The 23998-nt window shown below is 40.0% G+C and overlaps 1 protein-coding gene across 5 annotated transcripts in view; it reads left to right on the top strand.

Moving 5' to 3' along the window:
- The window catches only part of LOC131431468 (histone-lysine N-methyltransferase PRDM16-like), a 235088-nt gene extending 211612 nt beyond the window's left edge, over window positions 1-23476 (top strand). For all 5 annotated transcript variants that reach the window (XM_058597196.1, XM_058597198.1, XM_058597194.1 and 2 more), the window contains 3 exons: window positions 4161-4317; window positions 15549-16700; window positions 21728-23476. In XM_058597196.1, the coding sequence (XP_058453179.1) occupies window positions 4161-4317; window positions 15549-16700; window positions 21728-22720 (2302 nt within the window). In that variant the 3' untranslated portion in view covers window positions 22721-23476. The remainder of the gene's footprint in view (window positions 1-4160; window positions 4318-15548; window positions 16701-21727) is intronic.
- The last annotated feature ends 522 nt before the right edge of the window (window positions 23477-23998 follow it).

Here is a 23998-nt window from a genome sequence, read left to right as displayed (position 1 = left end):
CCGAAAACGGGTCGAAAAAAAGGTTCTGCTAACCCTCAGTTGGATAAATGTATACTGAAGGCGTTCGAGCAAAAGAAGGAGGTTTCACTTCGGGATGTGGCCAAAAAAGTGGGCACTTCGAAGTCAAATGTTCTTCGTGCTAAAGAACGTTTAAATCTTCGAACCTATAATAAGCAGAAACAGCCAAAACGTAGTCCGAAACAAGATGCATCGATCAGGCCGAGGGTTCGAAAGCTGTACAATACGATTCTTGCTGGAAATTTGAACTGCATAATCATGGACGACGAAACCTACGCGAAGCTCGATTACAAATCCTTTTAGGGACCACAATATTATACGGTGCGAGAAGGGCAAGTGTTAAACCAGACCGAGACATCGATTGAAGTCGAAAAATTTGGCAAAAAAGCTATGGTCTGACAAGCAATTTGTAGCTGTGGTAAGATTTCGAAACTATTCATCTCCCCTGCTTCAATGAACAGCGAAATATACATCAAGGAATGTTTACAAAAACGACTTCTACCCATGATTCGAAGCCACAAGGATCATGTTGTCTTCTGGCTAGATCTTGCTTCTTGCCACTACTCGAAATCAACGGTAGAATGGTATACTACCATCGAATAAAATTCGAATATCTAACACTTGTGAATTATTTACAGCGAAATCAAAGTGCGTCCATACTTTCTGGGACAATCTTTAAATCGCTCACGGCCGGGACGACAGAAACAATGTAAATAAGGGAGTTCGAATTGAGTAAACCTAATAAACAAATGGAAGCGAAAAAGTGTTTTTACTTTCAATCTTACATCAAGTTCAAGTTTTGATTTAGGAGCAAACGCATTTCGGTCTTTAGGGCGTATATTCACTTTAATTACATAGAACTAGTAGTGCTTTACAAGTTCAATTCCTTAAACAACAGCGACAGCCTTCCATCAACTACAGTAACGCCGAACCAATGGACGAGGGCTTGAACAGTGAAGCATTTTTCCTCCCTCACACATTGAATAGCACCACTTATACAAAGAATAAAAGAACAGCTAGGTCGAATGAATATTATTTTCTCTAATACGAACTCAACTCATTTGAATGTTTTCGTATCTGAATGCTTGTTTTTGGAGAAGAAAGTTCAAAATCATGAATCATGTTTCCTGTCTTATCAGTATGATTTAATAAAAACGTTTCTGTGAATATTCCTAAAGTCCCTAAATCTAGGCTTTTACTAAACAGAACTGAACTGAACGGTGCTTCCCAATATGGTTGCGGCTTGCAACTATCGTTTGGAATATAGACGATAGCTCATTTCGTTAGCTGCCGAATATGGTGAAATATCAAACCTGCTAACCGGTGGTGCTGGGTTGGTTGTGATATGGTCCCGGAAAGCGCCAGGCGGATTCAAGTTTCTCTTTGGAAGCAATCACACCCTGTCATTTTTCTTTTCGGCTGGTACCAACCTATCTTGAATGGAGATGCTGGTCTACGGGAGGACCCAATTTGATTTAGATGTCAAAAGTGATTGCTATATTGTTCGCTGGGGCCACTCAGTGCCGGTGCAGCCGATGCCAGACTTCTGATTTCGGACAGCGCCGCAGAGTGCGAGATTCAATCAGTCCGTATGGTGTATGGTGTATGGTACCAGGCACCGGGAACGAAAGGGCATTTTGTTTCCTGCCTTCGAAGGTCTCTCTGTCGCTACTGGCCGAGACTGTGTATTTTGTTATGTTGCGATGATTGATATTAGTCGGCTTTTACGACGTGCGATCGGCTCCGTTTTGGAATGTGCTCCGGTCTAAATGATAGTGTATGTCGTTGCTCATGACTGTAGCCGAGAACACAGCTCAGTGACGAACGATAAAAGCATGTCGGGCGGTTATGTGTTACGCATCGCGATCCAGTCACAGATCACTATTATTTTCGTTTGAAACGAGAGCGAAAGGAGATCGATCTTTGCGATATGGTCACGGGAGGCCTAATAGGCGTCAATCCTATGAAGCACATTTACTACAGTCGATGCTGTCGGTTTTGGTGAGAGAAAGTTGGATTCGTGGATTGAGTTTTAAGATTCCTTTGTGTCGCAAAAGGACGTTGGGTGAAAGCAATCGAGCCGGACTCCTTTTCGAGGCCATTTTGATAAAGCGATGATTGATGAAAACGTTTGTTCCACGGATCGGTGATAGTGCCGTAGCTGAACGTAAACTTGTTAGTAAGACATGTGCCATGTTGAAATTACCATTTTTTCTGTACTGAACTAGTAAAAACACAATTCGGATGACATACCCAAAGATTCAATCGCTCTCGGTCCGAACAAGTTCTTTGGAGGTATCGTAGATCTAACGCTGAATAAAACATGTATTTTCAACCTCGCCGTCATTATTCTAATTTTTCGCCTCATCCACCTGGAGAGCTCTTGCGAGGGCATTCGCCTTCGATCATAAAACAAAAATGATCACCAACCATCCGTTGGCTTGCCGGGTTGTCAGCTGTCTGTTCTCCGAATTCAAGTCTAGGCGATCGTTGTCGCGATTTTGTTGCGCCCACACTGTGATCTATGCGGCCTGATTCACATAATGTAGTTCATAAACGCCCGGTCTCGGTACATGGTGCCAGCAAAATCTGGCCGCAGCTGATGACGACAACGACGACGACGACGACGATGGCGACGCGACGGTGACGATGGTGATGCTGATCGCATTTAATGAAAATGTCACATAACTCATCGCACTTGCGAGCACGAGTGTGTCGCCAAGAGTTGGTTGGTCGGTCGGTCGGTCGGTTGCTCGGTACCGTGTTGCTACACGATCGTGATCCTTCCCTCGCGCACCGCTCGGAGACGAACGATTAGAGGCGTGAATAATTTAAAATATTAATAAATCTCCTCCCGAGTGCAGCTTTAGTGATTCTAATGTTACGCGTGATTCTTCGGCAACAGTCCGGAAGGAGAGCACGATCGCCATGGTTGCTGCATAGAAATAGCCCCCCCCCCCCCTCCGGTGCGGTAGAACCTGCGGATGAACCGACAACTATACGGCCCATAATTAATTGTACTAATTGTTAGTCCTATCCAATCACACATGGATGTAGGCGTGGTGAATGGAAGTTGTGACCAACACCTCACACGTCGTAGTCGTGATTCACCGAGCGCAAATCTGTGCGATGCGTGACTAAAAGGGTGATAGGGGCTTACTTTACCATAAATTACACCAGATTAAAAGTGACATTCGGAGGTTACATTATTGTAAAGGTTGTGAGAAAAGTTTTGCACGGACAGTATATCATTCGGGTGAACTTGTTTATCCATTGCTTACCCCTTGATTCATCGTGTAATAGTCGATAAAAGCTTATCCACGATGACGATCTGGCACAGTAATTGCCGTAGATGATGGGAACTTGAGCAGCTGTGAATCCTGCACTTGTTATCTGTTTTTCGTTTTGCTGTATTGTTGTCTACACGATGGGCTTTCAGAAGTGGACAGGCTTTTTGTTAGATTGTGAAGGAAACATCATCATTATAACACAAACAAATTGGTTCGAGTAGTCAGCTCATCACATTTACATACATTAGCAGCACAGTTCGCGTGCTGGATAGTATTAAACTGGTGAATAAATAAATAATTTTCGGTGTTGTAATGAGGTACCATCCCGGGTTCATCGTGGTATGAACCCGAACACAAAATATGTAATTGTCGAATATGTAAAAGAGTTTCACTTGCTTTTGCTTGATTAGATAGTCAATTGTAGCTTCATCGAATTGGAAAGGTCTATTCTCCCGAGAGATAGAGATAGGCGTAACTGTTACGTAATTTGCATACATACGATCTACGCAGGGGCGGTAATGGGATAAAAATTATGTTTCGATTACAATGTTATTTTTGTCGTGCGACACCAAATGAAATCCCTCCCACCGTTGACGTATGAAGCGTCGATTACAATTGAAAAGGTCGCTTCGCGTTCGGTATCGTGGTTTGAAGGGGTCCTCGCGCGGTTCTGTTCTTAATTATGCATGACGCCACCCACAATAGATGCGGTTGGCATTTCTACATTTTCGTGATTTATCACCCCGTAGTGTTACGTTATTTTTTTTTGTTTGTCTTTGTGTGGGTTAATGTTTCTATTATTTTTCCGATTTTTCTATCTATATTTCTATCTCTCTCTCTCTCTATCTTCAGGCTCGACGATCACTTGGTGATCTCGCACCATTATCCGAAGAACGCCTACCGGTGCGAGCTCTGTCCACGAGCGTACTGCTATCGACCGTCATTGCTGCGACATCGTGCCATCGTACACGGCGAAGTCAAACGATATCCGTGCGAAAATTGCCCGAAGGTAAGTTACCCTGTGCTGTGTGAATTATCCCACCGACTGTACCTATGCCGCCGTGATTGATTCTCGTCAGATGATTATCAAGCTGGAATGGTCGATTCAGAGGATGTGCGATTAATGATTCAATCGATCGCATTGAACTGATTTATGTAGGGCTGCGTACACTGAAGTCTTTTTTTATTCGAGTTTACGTACCGCATAAAAAAAACCGCATAACTCTAAAAAATTCGCATAAAAAATCGCATAACTCTGAAACTTCGCATAAAAAAGTCGTATAAAAAACGCATAAAAAAAGACCTTAGTGTATTAAGTTTTCTTTTTGAAACTTCATTAAACATAGGAAGTTACGTATATGAAAGGGAAGGTGTATGAATTGTTTTCAGCATATTCAATCGTTTTAAATGTAACGAAGCATGTGTTTTGAATTTAAGCACGAATCAAATGTTCCATACTGAGCATGAATTTTGTTATGAAGTTTTGTACTGGCGTTGACTTAACATACAAAATGGTACAGACCATGCTTCTAAACCTTTTTGGATTGTCCGGTTCTGTTTAAATAAAAAGATAATTACAGGGTTGTTACGGTCGCGCGGATTTCGCGGTTTTCGCGGATTTCGCGATTTTCGCGGATTTCGCGCGGTTTTTGGTCAGATTTTGATGCGATGGCGCGGATTTCGCGCGAATTGCAAGTAACATTATTTCAGACTTGTGAGGTATTTGTTCGAGAATAAACGGTTTCTTACATATTTTTGAAGCTTGTGAGTTTTTCGAAACCCCAAAAAATTAAAGATGGGGAACGTTTCAGCAATCGAGCCAGCAGGTCAAACTGACCGAAATTGTGAATTTGATAAAACCAAATTTTACGAGGATGCGGCTCTAGAAAATATTTCCTTTAGTGGACAAAACTTCGATTTTATACTCTCCAATCTCGAGTGGTACATATCGCTATTTAAGCTAGGCTGTTACCAGGAATTACAAAAACATTTCGATATATGTACTTGCGTTGTCCCATTCTAAAGCGGAAATCGAAAGAAGCTTTTCGCACTCAAAGATATTGATGTCTGATGGAAGATATCGTCTCAGTGAAAACACATTCAATAATGCAAATAACTTTATTAATGGAATGCTATTTTTCGATAATATTATCACAAATTTTGTTTGTTATGAAAATCTCATTCTTAAAGCAAAATTTGCACGACAGGCGTACGAAGCGAAGTTGGACAAGATAAGAAGCGGAGAAGAAAAAGTTAAAACGTTCATCTAGTGCTGGACCCGACAGGATTCCATCCGTGGTGATAAGAAATTGTTCTAAAAGTTTGTTGGTTCCACCATCCAACATTTTCAATTGCTCTTTGCGTTCTGGATTTTTTTTTCTTCTGAAATATGGAAGAAATTCCATGTGTTCCGGTTTACAAAAGTTGACATGGTGTCTCTTCACACTTTTTGATATCTGAAATGGAAGGTTCTTAATTTCCAGAGCAAGAATTTCTATGGAAAAAGTATCAAAAAGTTCTTTACTAATTAAATATATAATTTACTGAGAGGTACCACGAGAACTGCATCAAAACCGTCGTCCGAATACGAGAAAAACAAACAAGCCTCAAGAGTTTTTCACTTTGATACTCGTTGATACCAAACATTTTAGAAAACTATGATTTCGAGTTATTTGTGGTTATTTAATGCTACTGAAAATTTTATCACAATTTGCTAATCATATGATATTTTCTATAGCATGAAGAAAAAAATGTTGTTGGGATTAGTACAACAAGAGATATTCATGATTAAGTTCTATCTATTCTTGTTCAGTGTAAATTTAGAAAAGGCCCCCCGTAGTAAAGTAAGTCGTATTGACGACAAAATAAGTAACAAGGGTATAGTATCTAACCATCGTGGAATTGCTGCTTTCTGCGCTGTATCGAAGTTGTTTGAAATTAATATAATTCTGAATTTAATTACACATAGTTGCTCTGGTTGCATATCTGAGACTCAGCATGGATTCATGCCAAAGCGTTCAACTTCCACAAATTTAGTAACCTAAATTTCCTTAATCATATGTTCTTTACAAGCACGTCTACAAGTAATTTTATAAACACCGATTTCTCTGCTGTGTTCGACAAAATCAATCATAACATAACGAACTACAAGTTGAATAGACTTGGATTAAATGGATCATATTTAAATTGGCTTCGATCATATCTAACTGGTCGTGAAATGATAGTGAAAATAAGAGACTGTACAACATCACCAGTTACTGTAACCTCTGGAGTTCCTCAAGGAAATCGCATTGGACCGTTTATATTTTTACTATATCTCAACGATCTAAATTTTTCGATCAAGTGTATGAAACTATCGTTCGTCGATGACCTTCAAATATTTCATATGATCAAATCTGTAGCTGACTCAGAGTACGTACAAGAACTTTTAGATAATTTAACTAATTGGTGTAAAATCAGCAAAATGGTTTCAAATACCTCAAAATGCTGCGTCATCTCTTTTAGTCGCAAAAAGTTTGTATTCAAGTTCGGCTATAATATTTCATAAACTGTCCTCGAACGCGCATCGTCTGTTAAGGACCTGGGTGTTCTTCTGAATTCCAAGTTAAATTTCAAAGAGCACATAGATTTTACTATTTTCAAAGCCATACTTCCATTTATCACGTAATGTTATCAGGAAATCGTTCCTCATGTTATTGTCTCATTAGATTTAGTTGCTGTAGAAGCACTAGATTTTAAGAAATGTATCATTTGGATGATTGTAATCTATTGATGTAAGAGATGACGAGGTTTTACGCCTGCCGGAGAGCAAGTTTGACAGAAACTAACTCCGGTGGGCGTTTCCATGCTCCAAATAAAAGAATAAAATATGAGGAGGAAAAGAACGACATTCAGAGTAAAATCCGACAACAGGAAAAGGCGCTGCCTTAGAAAACGAAAGCTAAACAGGAAGCGATAAATTGTATTGAAACTGTCATTAGAAAGATTAAATCAGATCATCATGATGTGGTCGAACTTAAAATTATTCTTTCCGAGAAGGACAAGCTTACCGAGCAAGAAGATGTCGAAGCAAATAATTGTCTTTGCTGAAATCTGTTTAACTTCTTTCAAAATCACAAAACTGTAAGCAATTTAATTTTCACTGTTAGTTCTGCGGTAAGCATTACCTGCACAAAAATAGTGGTGTAAACGCTTCGCTGAAATATCGCGCGTTTTAGTTTTCAACTTCGCGCGGATTTCGCGCGTTTTTTTTTTCGACTTCGCGCGGATTTCGCGCGTTTTAATTTTGAAATTTTTCGTAACAACCCTGTAATTATAATGTTTCAGTGTGGTAAAGTATCTCATCCGTCACAACAAAATGTTATGATAACTAAATTATGGTTATTGCATGTACTTTTTGATTTTGAGTATTTTTAATTTACTCACTTTGAAGTAAGGATGGTATTTGTTTAATTTTGAGCAACATTTTCACAATTTTTCGTTGAACAACATCTAATTTACCTTTGACGGAAAATAATTCAACCCACCTGCTCCGGCACTAACGAGCAATTCAATCGACGCCTAAACACGCTCTAAAGTTAGTACAATTTCTCAAACTTTCGCTAAAAATAGAACTATTATCACTGTATAGTAAGGCTAGATTTACTTACTTTTTAGTAACGATTGTGTTTGTCAAATTCTGAGTAACATTTACTTAGTGCTAGATAAAAGGAAATTGGCTTGAATGATCAACTTAATGAATTTAAATATATGTTTATTAAATGGTTTAATTTTTTACTTACAATCGATCAATAGATCAGAGTTGGTTATAACGATAATTTTTAATTATATAATAACTTCAAACTTACCTTCGATGGAACAGAACTCTGCTCTCACAACTAGTGTTGGGAAAACCATGATCAGAAAAAGTTCATTTCGTTATCACTCGTAAAAAAATCAGTTCAAGAGATTTACTAAAAAAAAGCTCTGAACCTCAAAGTTCACAAGTTATTTTTTGTTTCAGCGAAACTTAATTCACCCATAGAAATATTGCTAACGAAATAATCAAAAGGGAGAAGAGTCTCCGATGATATTTCGATGCTGAATTTTCACTACGATTCAGATCGAGACCGAAATGATTTAATTATTTTTGAATTGAAAGTTTTTCTATTATTTTTTAAGCTCGTTGGGTCTTCAATATGAACAACAATATTTGTTTCCACATTCCAAATAGTGGTTACAGCGACGAAAGGCTGCTTTAATACCTGCTGGTTAATTACACTGCGTTCTTTGGATTGAACTGAATAAAACACTATTTAGCATGAATTTGATTTATAAAAGTAACAAGAGCGCAACATTGTCAGCATGTCTCGAACACATAGTAGGCGCAGTGCTTGAATAGCGCGTTTGAATTGACGTGGCGATAGCCTGCGCTCCTGTTACTTCTGTGTACGTTATTCAAGTTAATATTTTATCATCGTTATTGGTTAATGTTTTATAATCAAATGCATTACATGATTTTTATTAATGTTTTTATTATCATTATAATTATTGTTAATCATAGTACCTGCTGCTTTTATTAATAATATTACTCCACCACAACCACGGTAGTGCCGAATAAATTTCAAATGCATTATTCACTTATAAACCACTCTACGCACACTGAACATTTTCAGAAAGGTTTATTTTTTGTTCATCGGCGATTTTTTTTTTATCATGTATTCTGCAAAGGGTTGAGATGAAATGAGCTATAAAAATTTATTTCCTCAACATTTTCTGCTCAAGAATAATATCAGATATATTGATTGTGAGAACTTTTTTCTTGAATATCATTGGAAAAAATGTTCGCTATTGAACTTTTCTCACCTAATTTTTTCCATGTGAAATCAGTTTCAGTGAGAATCACGTTGTCAAAAAATCAGTGCTGAACTTTTCTGCAGCGAGTTTTCTGATAAATGATTTTTTTGTTTGAAAATTTTTGGCCCCTTAAACTGTGTATCCGGACCACTGTACATGGTCCGATTAGTAATTGGATGAAGTGAAGTGATGTCAAAAAGTGAGAATATGCAATGTTTGATGAAATGTCGAATGTCTTTTCATTGAAGTCAATAATAAGTAGTTAGAAATAGTTAGGCTTCAGCATTTTTGTGTTGCATAGAGTTGTTAGTTAGCGGGAATTCACAAATTTGTGAATCATAAAATAAAAAAAAAAAGTTAGGTAGAATTAAATGGAGGTTAATTTTGGTGGACAATTACTATATTAAGGCATTTTCAAAGGTGCATAGGGTTTTCAATAATCAGATATGAGCAATTTTTGAAAAAAAAACTCTTGAATATTGTTACCGAAAAGAAGATTAGTCGTAATCGTAAATTTCTCGATCTATACATTTTCGAACTTATAAAATGTTAATTTTATAAGAAGAGAAGATAATAGTGAACAAAAATGATGATAGTTTAGCGCTTTAGGGTTAATTAGCGGATATTAACAATTTTTGAAAAATGTTGAATAAGAATTTTATGAAAATAGCAAGAAATAGTGTTCGAAATTTACTACATTTCCATGTGTTTTAAAAAACATAGCTGATTTAATCATAAGAATCATTCAAATCATAAAAATATTAAACAGAACTTGTTGCAAATTTGCTTGGATAGTTCTTAAAGTATTAAATATTTTAACTAAATTTTCCGGATGTGAAATAATTGTAGCGAACTTTGATATGTTAATATCAATATTGGATGTAAATTTAATGTGCATTTAGTGTGGCTTCTTACGTTTCTTATACTATCATCGTGAAAATCAACTTTTGATGCGATTCGACGTAGTCGTCGACTACGCAAAATGTCTGTGCATCTGTTCTCACAAACTTAGATTCAATCGAAAGGCCTTAAGATGCAGTAGAAAACTACTGAGTTTTATATTGATCCGACTCTTGGTTCCGGAATTACAGGTTGATTAGTGAGAAAATTTCCATCTCAAATTACTTACTCATTTTCCTCAGAGATGGCGTAGCCGATTTTCACAACTTTAGGCTCAAATGGTCTTATGATCCTGCACAAAACTTCTGAATTTGGGGACGGGTATAGATTTGATTCCCAATCCCGCACATTGGGTCAGAAAGTTTTTCGGGACCGAAGAGTCATTAACCTTAAGGTAAAAACCTGTATAATCGAAAAAAATCGGAATTTCATCTACATTCAAATTGCGGTGAAGCAAAATAAAGAAAAATTATTTTTAAATCTGGCTTAAAACTGATCCAATTTGTATGCCATACGAAATAACTTTAACTATACTGGTGCTCGGAATCCCGATTCGGATCCGGATTGGTGGTCAAAACTACCTAAAGAATATCTTTTCTCCAAGATGGCTTGACCGATTTTCACAAGCTTAGGTTCAAATGAAAGACAATTGCCTGTATTTCAGTTATTTATTATTGATTTCAAGATCTTTTTTTATACAAATGTAGCGTTTTCTTCATACATTTAAGAAAAAATACGGATAAAATTATTCGTCACGGTTTCGAAGGAATTCTCGAATTTTTCCTGTAACACGGCTCATTAGGCGGCGCACACCTCCTTCGTCCATCGTTTTAGCTATCTTATTCCAGCAGGTCGTCATCTGATTGATGTCTTTGACAACCTTTCCCTTTGCCTTGAGTCTCCTCTACATGATGGCCCAGTATTTCTCAATAGGGCGGAACTGGAGGCAGTTCGGTGGGTTTAGTTTTTTCGGAACAAACTGGACCCCTTTCTCTGCATACCATTTTTGAACGACTTTGCTGTAATGACAGCTTGCCAAATCTGGCCAAAACATTACGGGATGGTCGTGGGATCGAATGATTGGCAAAATTCGTTTTTGGAGACACTCTTTTTGGTAGAGTTCCGATGTCATTGTCTTATTTGTAACGAAAACTTTCGTTTTTTTGCCACAGCTGCAAATACCCTGCCAAATCATAAATTTTCTTGCAAATTTGTTGGCAAAAACAAATTTAAATTTGGCTGGAACATCCCCCCGAGCCGTTGCAAAGTAAAATTTTTGACCTGGGATTTGTCCCGAAGTCAGCCTTGACATAGGTTTCATCGTCCATCAGAAGACACCCGTCGAACTTGGTCAGCACCTGGTTATATAGTTTCCGAGCACGAACTATTCTGTTTTATGGTCCAATTTGGCTGTTTGCTAGCTCGATACGACTTGATTCCTTTCCGGAGTCGAGTTCTCCTCACGGTACTATGGGCAGCACCGAATTTTCTGGTCCGACAGATTAGGATTCCTCTTAATCGTCTTCAAAATCTTACCACGCAGTTTCCGGTCGACAGTTAAACTCGGACGATTGGCTTGAGGCTCCCGGATCGTCGTCAATGTTCCCTTATACCGTTTGATAACGCGCCATACGGTATTTCTGGCAATTTCAGCTGTTTAGCTAGCCTAGATGCAGACCACAATGGATTTTCCAAATAACTGTGCACAATTTTTTCCCTTCTTTCGGCTTCCATGTTGATTATTTACAAAGTACAGTCGATTTGCGGAATGTCAAAAATCATACGTGAAGTTGACAAAATTCCCGACACGTGGGCGCCAAGAACTTCCAAATCCGTCCACCTGGAGCGGCACAGTATGAGCAGAAGTTTGTTCCAATTCTAAATGAAGCAAGCTTTACGGTTACTTCCGGTTGCAGAACAACAGGTTATTTTGAGTTGTAGATTTTGCTAGTTTACGTCCGATCAAACTGTACTGCTTCTATGCAATGTACAGTTTTTGCCTTTTTCATAAGAAAAAGCATTGCATCGCATACACTGTAAAAATCGACTTTTGAACCAAGGTCCATACGATTCAGGTTGACAAACTGAGTAAATAATTCTGTGGTGTATAGGACAAAATATGCACTCACTTTTCTCCGAGATGGTTGACCCGGTTTTAACAAACTAAGGCCTCAATAAAAGCAACTCTTGTCCCGTAGACACTTTCAAATTTAAATTAGATGGCTTAACCAATTTTCTTGAACTTAGATTCAAATGAAAGGTCTTACTGTTATTTACGAAATACCTGAATTTTGTCCGGATCTGACTTCCGGTTCCGGGATTTCACTATGACGAGTGTTCGAATTGTCAAGCCGTAGTATAGATCAACAATATAAAATAGGAAAACATAAATAAACTTTAACCTTTATTGCCAATTTCTAGTACATTGTTTTCCACTTTGTAAATCGAGAAATTGAATTTGTAAACCGAAACTAGATCCAGTATAGCCAAAGTAAGTTTGTCTGATCGTCTACTAACAAAAACTGTGAAGCAGACTAATTCACTGACACATGAAATTCCTTGCTGATTATTGAGGATTTCACACCGGGACAAACCGGGCTCCCAGTTTACGTAATCGATAATGGCTGACTGGGTACACTGTCATTCTTTTAACAAAACAATCAAAAATACTCTTTCGATTTGAATTACAGTGATCACTCGCATTACGATTCTGCTGGCTTCAGATTGCCATGATTCGTGAAACCATTTGTTTCGAAACCATCGCCGCTGTGGTCGCTCTTTCGTTGATCATATCAATTTCTGCGTCGACTGTATTATAGCAGCAATTGCAACATCGTTCCGCCCAAACCACGATCATACATTAACAATACATACACGCGTTCATAGAATTATGTCTTTACAATTATCAGATCAGCGCTGTCCGATCGGCTTTCGGCATTCGGCTCTCCGATTCAAGCGCGTTCCGTGCGCTGGGGCCGCCCAGTGGAGTTATTGATTGCTATCAAATTATACGGATTTGAGTCGAATTAACCTCCCCCGCACGGATCGGATCACAGCCGTGCTCGTTTCACAATTGGTATTTTATCAATTAAACTCCATTTGTTCTATTTGTTTATTGTGCCACCATTTTTATTGTAATTGTTACCAGCGTTAGAACGATTTGCACTTTGGTTTTTTATTAATCTCAAAGTAATCGCATCAATTGTATCGTTTTTTTCTTCATAATTGAGGTGCGAGAGCACCCTCGAAGTTACGCAATTTAGCGAACGATTCTGGACAATATTTCGAAGTTGACACTGAATGAATCAATTTTGCTATCCGCTTGCGAGCATTTAAGGGTTTTGTTTCAGAACGTATACGTTTCGCGCAAATCGCGCTCAATTGTTTAATTTTTTCCTCCCGTTTCGGCTTCGATTTATCAGTGCATAGCAGTTCAAATGAAGTAGCCATTGTCACATAATAGTACAAATTGAACAATCAAGCATACTCTACTTGAATCAAACGTTTTGGCTGGCATAAGAAAATATTGTCTAACAGACAGAATAGCCGAAGCGTTCGGTCTTTGCTAACAGTCTCTGATAGTGCTCAGTTTTAAGATACCGGCTATTCAGCGTACTGCGTACCAAATCGCACACGTCCTGTTGTTGTGGGTACTCTGCGTAGAAAATCAAAGATCAAAGTAAGTAATTTATAAAACGCTCACAACGAGACTCTGTGCGCCACGAACACAACTACTTGGCTTGGTTCTGCAAGGTTCCTCGAATTTGCGGATGTGTATCAAAGTACCGCTGACTGAACCTGACCGGGGTGTGGGGTTGTGAAATCTCCGATCGGCCAACAATCCAATCAGAAGGTTTGTCTTGACGGTTTCGCTAGTTGTTTGTTAGTCGCAGAGTCCGCGGCTGTCACTTTCCTTTTCTCAGACAGATCTGACAGCAAATAGATATCGGAGCCGGAGATAGATATGTGTTCATACTTCTGAAACTGGCGCTGATCTGACCGCGGAGATTGTGACATGTCTTAATCAGTTTTTGCCCAGGTTACATAAGTTGGATAATTAGAACGGTGCCGGCTTGTTAGAGCGTCCGAATGGTTGGCAATGTTTTGGTAATGGATGCGGAAGCTACCATTCCTAATAAAACACTTCCAAACACAATTGAATTTGCCCTGATTAAGTGCACCGGGAGCTGGTCAGTGATTGGATCGGGGTCCTACGTCCTCTATTCCGATTTTGCATACATTAATTTTCCTCTCGACAGCGACTAGATACATCGCTGGGTCCACACGATTTCCCTTACAAGGAGGCCTCGAAGCGCTATCATTTCAATAGAATCGACTCAATTGACCACACCAAAAGCAACCGGAGCGATTGTGAAGCAGCTCGCGGTGGCAGTCAGAAGGAAATCGATAATGGAAGCATGCCCCCGTGGGTCGTGGTGTCCACAAGAGATCTAAACCATGGACAAAAAAAAACACACTACTGCTTTATTCTACAGCGCTTTGGTTCACAGTTCGATTCCCCCATGAGGCTGGATCAAAATTATAAATTTATTCCAAATCATGATTCACCCTGTAGTCTCAAACAGACACAGAATCAGTAGGTGGTCAAAACCGGCAATCTGTTATTCTTTTTTTTTTCATTCTCCACCCAAAGCTACCGGTTTCGCCACATTTTATTGTTTTAGGCAATGAAGCCTTTTCCCGCCCAACATTATCGTCGTCCTTCGCTGCGCGCTTCGCAACTATCATTAATTATAATTAATGCACAGCGTTTACTAGACCTCACCCAGTTAGGCAAAATCACCGAGGATCTAAATTGGAGACTTGCGGCGCGAAAGCAATCCGCCAATGTGGGACTCTATGGTATAACCGTGATTGCATAAGATCAAGCCGCGCCATCTGCCGTCTCGGAATGTCGAAACTGGATCAGCTCAATCACGTGCGCGCCCTCGTCTGCTCTCGGGTCACGCGCCTCCAAGGAGAAATCCTTCCTTTCTTGGTAGGCACCAATCACCAGTCGCTCCGGATTCAATCGTGCTCGCGCGCACCCCCTCATCGTTGATTACCTCATTTTTATTTGCTTTTCATACCGGCGATTGCCTTCAATTTTCACTCTCATTATTCCATACCGATGTCGATGGATTCCAGTTCTGTTTGTTTATTCACTGATCTTCAATTTTCTGCCACGATTCGATCTCGCGTGCCACAATGAGCTGAAAAGAGAACAGTCCCCAGTATTGCACCTACAGCCAGTCTGTGCCGAGTGAAGGTAACAGAATTGACAATTTTGTGAAACCTTTGTACATCATCTCAACTTTTCAAAATAATTATATTGAGCTCGTCGCACAAAAGCGTCTTTCAAATTGGCAGTTATCTGACGGAGTCGATCGGTATTTGCTTACCTTTTGTGTGCAATGACAGTGCAAGACCCCGTTTGACTGAATGAAATATCAATTACAACGATCGCATCTTTTTATATATTTATTTATTTTTTCTCTTCCACAGGTCTTCACCGATCCATCGAACCTTCAGCGACACATTCGTACCCATCACGTGGGTGCCCGCAGTCACGCCTGCCCCGAGTGCGGTAAAACCTTTGCGACCAGTTCCGGACTCAAGCAGCACACGCACATACACTCCTCGGTCAAGCCGTTTCAGTGTGAGTTTTGCTTCAAGGCGTACACGCAATTCTCGAACCTCTGTCGGCACCGACGAATGCATGCCGACTGTCGCGTTCAGATCAAGTGTAACAAGTGCGGCCAAAGTTTCAGCACCGTATCGGCTCTCTCCAAGCATAAGCGATTCTGTGATTCGACATCCGTCAACGGAGGACCGCTGCATCCATCCACGGCAGCCGCTCAGCAGCAAACATCTGGCGTTCCGAATCTACCGCACAACATGGCCACACCACCCAATCCGTTCCTCATGTTCTCCGGGAATCCATTCTTCCCACCCGGCTTTCGACCGTACCCCGGAATGCCGGGTATTTTCCCTCCGAATCCTGCACAAGCATCACAGTTTCCGCTGTCGTTCTTTCCGAAACCAAATCCCAGCCCGATGGAAATGGATCGCAAAACACCCTCTCCACGCCATCTGAATTTGATGGCGCAATACGGTCAGCAAGCGATGAAAATTTCTCCGCCAACAGCGGAAGAAGCCACCAATCATATGCGACCTTCTCCGGCACGACCCATTCCGGTTAATTTCAACTCCATCCCATCGATGACATCTACGCCGATTCAGACGGGTGCTGCCGCAGCCAGTACCACCACAAGTTCCGCGTTGGCCGCTTTCAACAACAACAATAACAACAATCACATCAAAGCAGAGCCGGTTCTGAATTGTAGCCGTGAAAACGGTTCGCTAGACAGCAGTCTTCCCTGGCGTAGCGCAGATGCTCACAGCTCCGAAGATGAGCTTCCGTCGGCTGGATCGATCCGTGTGAAGGACTTCTCGATGCACTCGGCGATGGCTGCGGTCGACAAGCTAACGGACATCACCCCAGAGCGTCGTACATTGTCGTCACGGAAACGCTCGATCGATGTGGTAAAAGAGGAAGACGACGCTGACGATGACGACGGTGACGATGAGGACGACGGTGACGAGGAGCGACGATGGAACGACGAGCAGGGAAGCGATGCGGAGGTGCCTGTTGAGGTAAGTTGATGAGCATTGTTAATAATTGCGCCTGAAAAAAAAAACATTTATATTAAAGAAGGTGACAAGCGATTATATAAATACACTCTCCTACTCTATGCTTGATCGGAGAAAAATAGGTATGAAGCGAGAAGACTAGTGTTTGATGGACAGAGAAGATGTTTGGATAGAAGGTATCGGTCGGGTGACGGCCAGGATGTAGACCATGTTCGATGTACGTTCTACTGTGTCTGACTGACATTTTAGAGTGACTAAAACAAGTTTCAGAGTGGCGAAATGGTAGCGCGTAAGCACGGAATGCATAAGAACACAGGTTCGAGTCCTGTCTCTGAGCGTATCTTTTTCCAATAAATCATCTTTTCTGTTAGTTTTTCATTTATTTGGCTTGTCCAATATATGTTTCCGCTCAGTCATTGCAAAAACTTATCTATATTCCGGATTTATCTACTAGCTGAATTACGCGGTGTTGCTCGGAAATGTTTCTAGAAGACAAGACTGAAAAATTCTGCCAATTGACAAACTCTGAATGTGGCAAGACACCACCTATTTTTGTCAAATCGTGGATCCCTTTTGTTAGGAATATGTGAAATATTTTTCTCTCTATGAATTCCTACCTAGTAACCTCTAAGATGCAGAAAGTATCAGTGCAATGCTCATCACGTCCAATTAAAATTGTCTCAGATGATAACGAAGCGCTGTTTACAATCATAACTACATTCCTACTATAGAATGCGGGATGTACATTACCAAATTATTGGGTTTCATAGAAACTAGCTAGTATTTTGAAATTTAAAAAAAGTTGTTAAGGCCTTCAAAATAGAGACTGTCCCAGAAAGTATGGACGCACTTTGATTTCGCTGTAAGTAATTCACAAGTGTTAGATATTCAAATTTTATTCGATATACTGATAATATTAGACTACAACAACAGAATATTATTCACAACATTTGCTACTTAGCCATTGTAGACTAGCTGGCGCACCTTCTTGCGAACGTTCCTCATTAAATTCCGTACAGACTTCTTGGCGACAAATTTCAACACTTTTTCCAATCTTTTTCGAACTGTTGAATGGTTTCGGCTGCCGAGACATGTTTCCTTAGATGTGCCTTTGTTAATGCCCAAAATTCTTCAATTGGTCGAAGTTGTGGGTAATTTGGTTTCAGTCCATACTTTCTGGGACATTTGGATTCATGTCTTTTGGGACGAAAATGACATTTTTGGTAGTATACCATTCTACCGTTGATTTCGAGTAGTGGCAAGAAGCAAGATCTGGCCAGAAAACAACAGGATCCTTGTGGCTTCGAATCATGTGTAGAAGTCGTTTTTGTAAACATTCCTTGAAGTATATTTCGCTGTTCATTGAAGCAGTGGTGATGAAGGGTTTCGAAATCTTACCGCAGCTACAAATTGCTTGCCAGACCATAGCTTTCTTACCAAATTTTTCGACTTCAATCGATGTTTCGGACTGGTTCAACACTTGCCTTTCTCGCACCGTATAATATTGTGGTCCCGGCAAGGATTTGTAATCGAGTTTCACGCAGGTTTCGTCGTCCATGATTATGCAGTTCATATTTCCAGCAAGAATCGTATTGTACAGCTTTCGAACCCTCGGCCTGATCGATGCTTCTAATTTCGGACTACGTTTTGGTTGTTTCTGCTTCTTATAGGCTCGAAGATTCAAACGTTCTTTAGCACGAAGAACATTTGACTTCGAAGTGCCCACTTTTTTGGCCACATCCCGAACTGAAAACTCTTTCTTTTGCTCGAACGGCTTCAGTATACGTTTATCCAACTGAGGGTTAGCAGGAACTTTTTTCGACCCGTTTTCTGTTATTCTCACCGAACTTTCTGATTGCATTTCGCACGGCTTTTTCACTTACTCCTTCCATTTTTGCTATCTTTCTCAGTGACAGTCCGCGTTCTGTTCACCATTTGTACACAATTTTTCGACGTTGTTCTGCTGAAAGTCCACGCATTGTGAAACAAACTAATGAAAACGAATAAACAACTGCACAAGTGGTTAGAGAAGAGTATAAACAACAGGACGCAGCCATAAAAATTGACAGATTCTGAACCATTGCGAAATGGCAACGGTTTTTGGTTGCGTCCATACTTTCTGGGACAGTCTTTAGGCTTCTTTTTCTGTAAAGACCTCAGCAGTCGATGAAATTTTCCTCTCCTGGAGAAACCTTTTCAGGTTTAGATAATATTCGCTGGGGCCAGATCTGGGGAATACGGGGAATGGTGGACCAATCCATACCGCAAGTTACACGAGACTCGTCTTTTTCCATAATGAATACTAGAAATCATCTGACACGATCAGTTATTCATGTAGTATGTAGCAAATTGACATACTGTGATGAGATCTATGGAAGTTCTGAATCATCCAAAAACTTCCTAGAATATATGCCTTGAGAACTACCAACGTAACCGCTGACATAAACGAGTATCTTGTTTATGATTCATGCTCGTGGTATCATATTTATTTAATGGGATCATTGTTTCAAATTATGAGGATGTGCCAGTTCATCTAAAAACTATCAAACGCTAGTTGTTTTCAGATCTACCAGCGTAACCAAGTATTATATCAAATGTCTTGTACAGATCAAAATAAACATGTAAGCAGCCCAAGTAGAAATTAAAGCTTGTTATTATTGGCATGTTTCACAATCACTTCAGATCGGTTAATTTTTGTTAGATATGTTAGCCAATTGGTTCAACACGTTTTTGTAGGGGATGTAAAATTCATTCATATTACTGCTTGTGAAACCAACTCAAAAACATGAATGAATTAAGTTCCACATCCGGTTTTTCAACTGATTGTACGACAAGATCATTTGAGCAGTTTCAATTCCAGTTTCCACTTAGCGAATATTACTGTTGTGAAACATATGAAACAAGAAACTTGTTGCACATCATACAAGAAAAGTGCGCATAATCGCATAATCGTTACGAGAAGAGTTGATAAATTCAGTACTAGAACAATGTTTGCTACGTGGGAGTGTGAACAGCAATAAGAAAATAATTTATACCTGATGTGCCAGTTAAAAATGCAAGATTTTACTTTATGGAATCACATGTTGAATGGAGGTAATAGTTTCAAGGTACTTTATTAAAAGAAGTTACCTTCAAATTAATACTACATCGAAAGATCTGTTTCTTTTTTTTGAAGCGATCTAGTTGTGAAGCCATTATTCCACATCTTCATAATTAGTAAACTGCTGCTCAGTAAATGCGTGAGACATCGACAAAAACAAATGATAGTAGGATGGGGATATGTCGGGGAAGTGTGGCGGGTAGGGTAAAAGTTTCCATTTGAGTTCAGAAATTGTTCACTGCTATAGCTGTGCGGGGGCTACCATGTTTGGCATAATACCGTTTGGCATAACGACATTTGGCATAATGGTTATTTGGCATAATGGTTATTTGGCATAATGGTTATTTGGCATAATGGTTATTTGGCATAATGGTCATTTGGCATAACAGTCATTTGGCATAACAGATGAAGATGCTGCTTAATAGAAATTGTTCTAATTTACTGCAATTTCGAAAGGTCTAATGCGGCTACGCCTCATCGTTTTTAATGACCTGCTGTCCGACCTCGCTGCCGCTCGTTCGGACTTAACTAAGGGATAGCTTCTAGCTTTGGGTAATCCGGGCAAACACCCACAACTAGATAGAGGTGATTTATGCGGGGGCGCCGGCGCACTCGCGGCCCTCGGCTGTCTCGACCTGAATCATCTATGACGAACAGAATATTGTGCTAGCACTAAGTGAGTTGCTTGTATAAGATGATTGTGTGCTCTAAATATAAAAAAATATGTAATAATGCTATTTCACCTGATATTATAGAAATATTTGGAGCGAATATAAAATTCACATATTTCGATCGAGTTTTTCTTGCACAACATAACTCGATCGAAACGCAAACGAAAATTTAAAAATCCAATTATTATTATGACAAATGGCATTATGCCAAATGATCATTATGCCAAAAGACCATTATGCCAAATAATCGTTATGCCAAACGGTATTATTTCAAATGACCTTATGCCAAACGGGCCGCATCCGCTGTGCATACGGGCTTTGTCGTACTGCAAAATTATTTTCCTAATTTTTGTGGAGCATCCTGGTCATTTTACCCGAGTACCCGAGTAGAAGTGATTTGAAAACCATTTGCAAACAAATTTCATTATTAAAACCAAACCTTTCAATGGTAGAAATTAACATTATTTAGTTAATAAAGTCTGCATGAGAAAATAGCAACAAAATATAAAAATCTGTCATTGTATCTTTCCCTTTACGAAGCGGTTTAGTTTTCCAGTTAATGGCGAAAGTTGTTTTAGTTCGACCCATTTTTTTCTGCGCTGAAATAAATCCTTTTCTCATCTTTCGTCACGATCCGGTGCAGAGAACTCTTTGTTTCAGGCAGAAAGCAACATTTCACTAACCGATTTTCGTTTTTCTTGCTGTCTATCATTCAGCTCATGAGAAACCCATTTTCCGATCCTATGAATCATTCTATGTTATTTGAAGTAATTTGAAGTTTTTTGGAATTTGCTTCGTGAAATAAGTTTACGTTGATTGGAATTTACTTCGCAAAAAAGTTTTTGCAGTGAATGTTTTAAAACATTGTCACATTTTCGGAATGGGTTTGGTGAGTACGAGCCGAAAAGGAATGTTTGGGATCGTTCCGAAATACAAGATGGCGACTTCTGGTTTACAGATGTTCCTTGAAAACTCTTACATATGGAAATTTTAGATACGGTTTTGATGTGTAGGTGCCGAAAAACGATGTTTTGGGTCGTTTCGGATTCCAAGAGGGCGACTTCCGGTATACTGATGTTCATTGAAAACCCTTACATATGGGTATTTTGAAGCCTTTTCGAAATCCAAGATGAGGACTAATAATTATAATCACTGTCTACAATGTCAAGATCAGAATTATCTCCACTGCATAACATTGACCCATCGATTTCCGATCGTTGAACAGTTTGACTAATTAAACTTCGTCTTTTGTTTTCCAGTTCACCAAAGAATCATCAACGGAACAACCGCTCGATTTGAGCGTTGCAAAGAAACGGAAACTTACGCACAGTCCACCTACCGCGGAGGTAGCAACACTGTCACCAACACCACCAGCGCCTACTCCGGAGCCGGTTCCAGTGAGTACACCTCCGAAAACCGCCGTTTCGCCGCACATGACCGCACCGAGTCCATCGCCGTCACTGTCACCGCGTCCGTCAACGTCTCCTTCGTCGCCGGGCGCTCAGCAGATCTCCTACCCAAGGCCCATTTATCCGATGCTACTGGAGGCTATGTACCGGCCGGGGATCCCGAACTTTCAGCGGCCACCATTCAATTTTCTGGGATCCCTTGGACCGAATTTTGAGTTATTGAAGCGAAGTGCTGCCTTTCCACCGAAACCATTTCACGAGGCCATAATGGCTGCCGGCGGGCTGACCGGTAGTGGCAAGGTCAAGGACCGTTACTCGTGCAAATACTGCGGCAAAATTTTTCCTCGCTCGGCTAACCTAACCCGGCACCTGCGCACTCATACCGGTGAGCAGCCCTACAAATGTCGGTACTGTGAACGGTCATTTAGTATCTCTAGTAATTTGCAGCGTCATGTGCGTAATATACACAACAAAGAACGCCCGTTCAAGTGTCATCTGTGCGAGCGCTGTTTCGGTCAGCAGACGAATCTCGATCGGCATCTGAAAAAGCACGATGCTGATGCAGCAGGGCTCGGCATTGGGCTAGGAGATTCGCCCTCGTCCAACGAGGCTGAGCGGGAGGATACGTGCTTCGATGAAATCCGTTCGTTTATGGGCAAAGTGACATACGCAGGTGCGGCTGGGTCACACCATTACGCAGGACATCTGTACACTCCGATCGATGTGACGAGCGTTGAACCGGAAATGGAGGATGGATCCAGTGATGTGGAAAGCGATATTATCAACATTGTCTCGGACAAGGAACCGATGAACAATAACGGGACGATAGAAGTTTCAACATAAGAAAATGTTTTGTTTCTGTAAGGACCGAAGTATGCAAATTTGTGTGAGTGAGTGTAAATCGAGCTGTTGAATGGACCAAACCAAAAATATCAATCCCCATTAGCGGTCCTACTATTAATCTATGATTTGTACATATTTAAGGACCCAATATGCTGTAGACTATTCAAATCTAAGCTCACTATTAGCAAATTAATCTAACATCAAGTGCATAACCATTGACCAGGCTCACTGAATAGTTTTAAGCGTAAATTTACTTAAATCTTAACATTAAGCTCAAATTAGTTGTAAGAAACACTGTGTACAGATACAACACCCCCTAATCGTAGAACAAATATTTTCGGTGATATTGATATTGTTTTTATAATAAATTTTCATTAGTCAGTATGAAAGTTAAACTTTTGCAAACACACTTAAAAGAATTTAGTTGATACCAAAAAAATACAAATATTGCACGTCTAGAGCACAGTTATCAGTAGAAGAATTTTATATGCGTTCTTGTAATGAAATTTGGTTTACATTTTGTAACTTATTATGTGCGGTTATATGAGAGAGAACTAATATAAACACATTTTTTATATCTAAGACAAAAAAAAAACAGGTGGACATTTCGAGATCGCAAACAAACTCACTGCAAACTACGACTAAATACAAAACATATGAAATGAATTGTTAGTTAGTTCTAACCACAGCAAACCCTTACTTTAAGCGTAATTTTTCAATCATTCAAAATAAATCAATTTCAATGACAAAAAGTTATCCCATCTAGAAATTTTTTTCTGCCATTGTCGTCCGGGTGTATTCTCCGTCCTCAATTCGAGCTTTCTTTGTGCAAATTTGTCCAATCTACTATTCCGTCTAGTAGGGCAATACTCGTTCCAACCAGAAATGTGGGTTGCATTAAGGACCCACGCCTCCGCCCTTTCTGTATCGCAGGTTTTTCAACAATCGACCAGACGCGCAACAATCCTTATGAAATGTTTCAGCTTCAGTCAGTTCACAAATTATCAGAAAATTAATAATAAATTGCATGAGTCGAAAGTAAATCGATTATTGCTGCCCGGTTGGTTACCGATCTTACCGTCTTCTGCCAACTCCCTCTGCTGGGTGAGAGGGGGTTTAACTGACTCGTCACATAGGGGCGGCGGTTGCACTGCCCATTGGTGGTATGTGAGTTCGGAACGCGAATGAATAAGATCGACTCGGAGAGATTTTGTTGGTTCGTTGGTCGGTAGTCGAGTTCGAAACAAATTACCTGCCTACGTGGCGAGACCGGCGGAA

This window comes from Malaya genurostris, chromosome 2 (genome assembly GCF_030247185.1).
Source record: "Malaya genurostris strain Urasoe2022 chromosome 2, Malgen_1.1, whole genome shotgun sequence".
In the NCBI taxonomy this organism is placed as follows: Eukaryota; Metazoa; Arthropoda; class Insecta; order Diptera; family Culicidae; genus Malaya; species Malaya genurostris.
The sequence above is the reverse complement of the archived record's forward strand: the minus strand, read 5'-3'. Positions and strand labels throughout refer to the sequence as shown.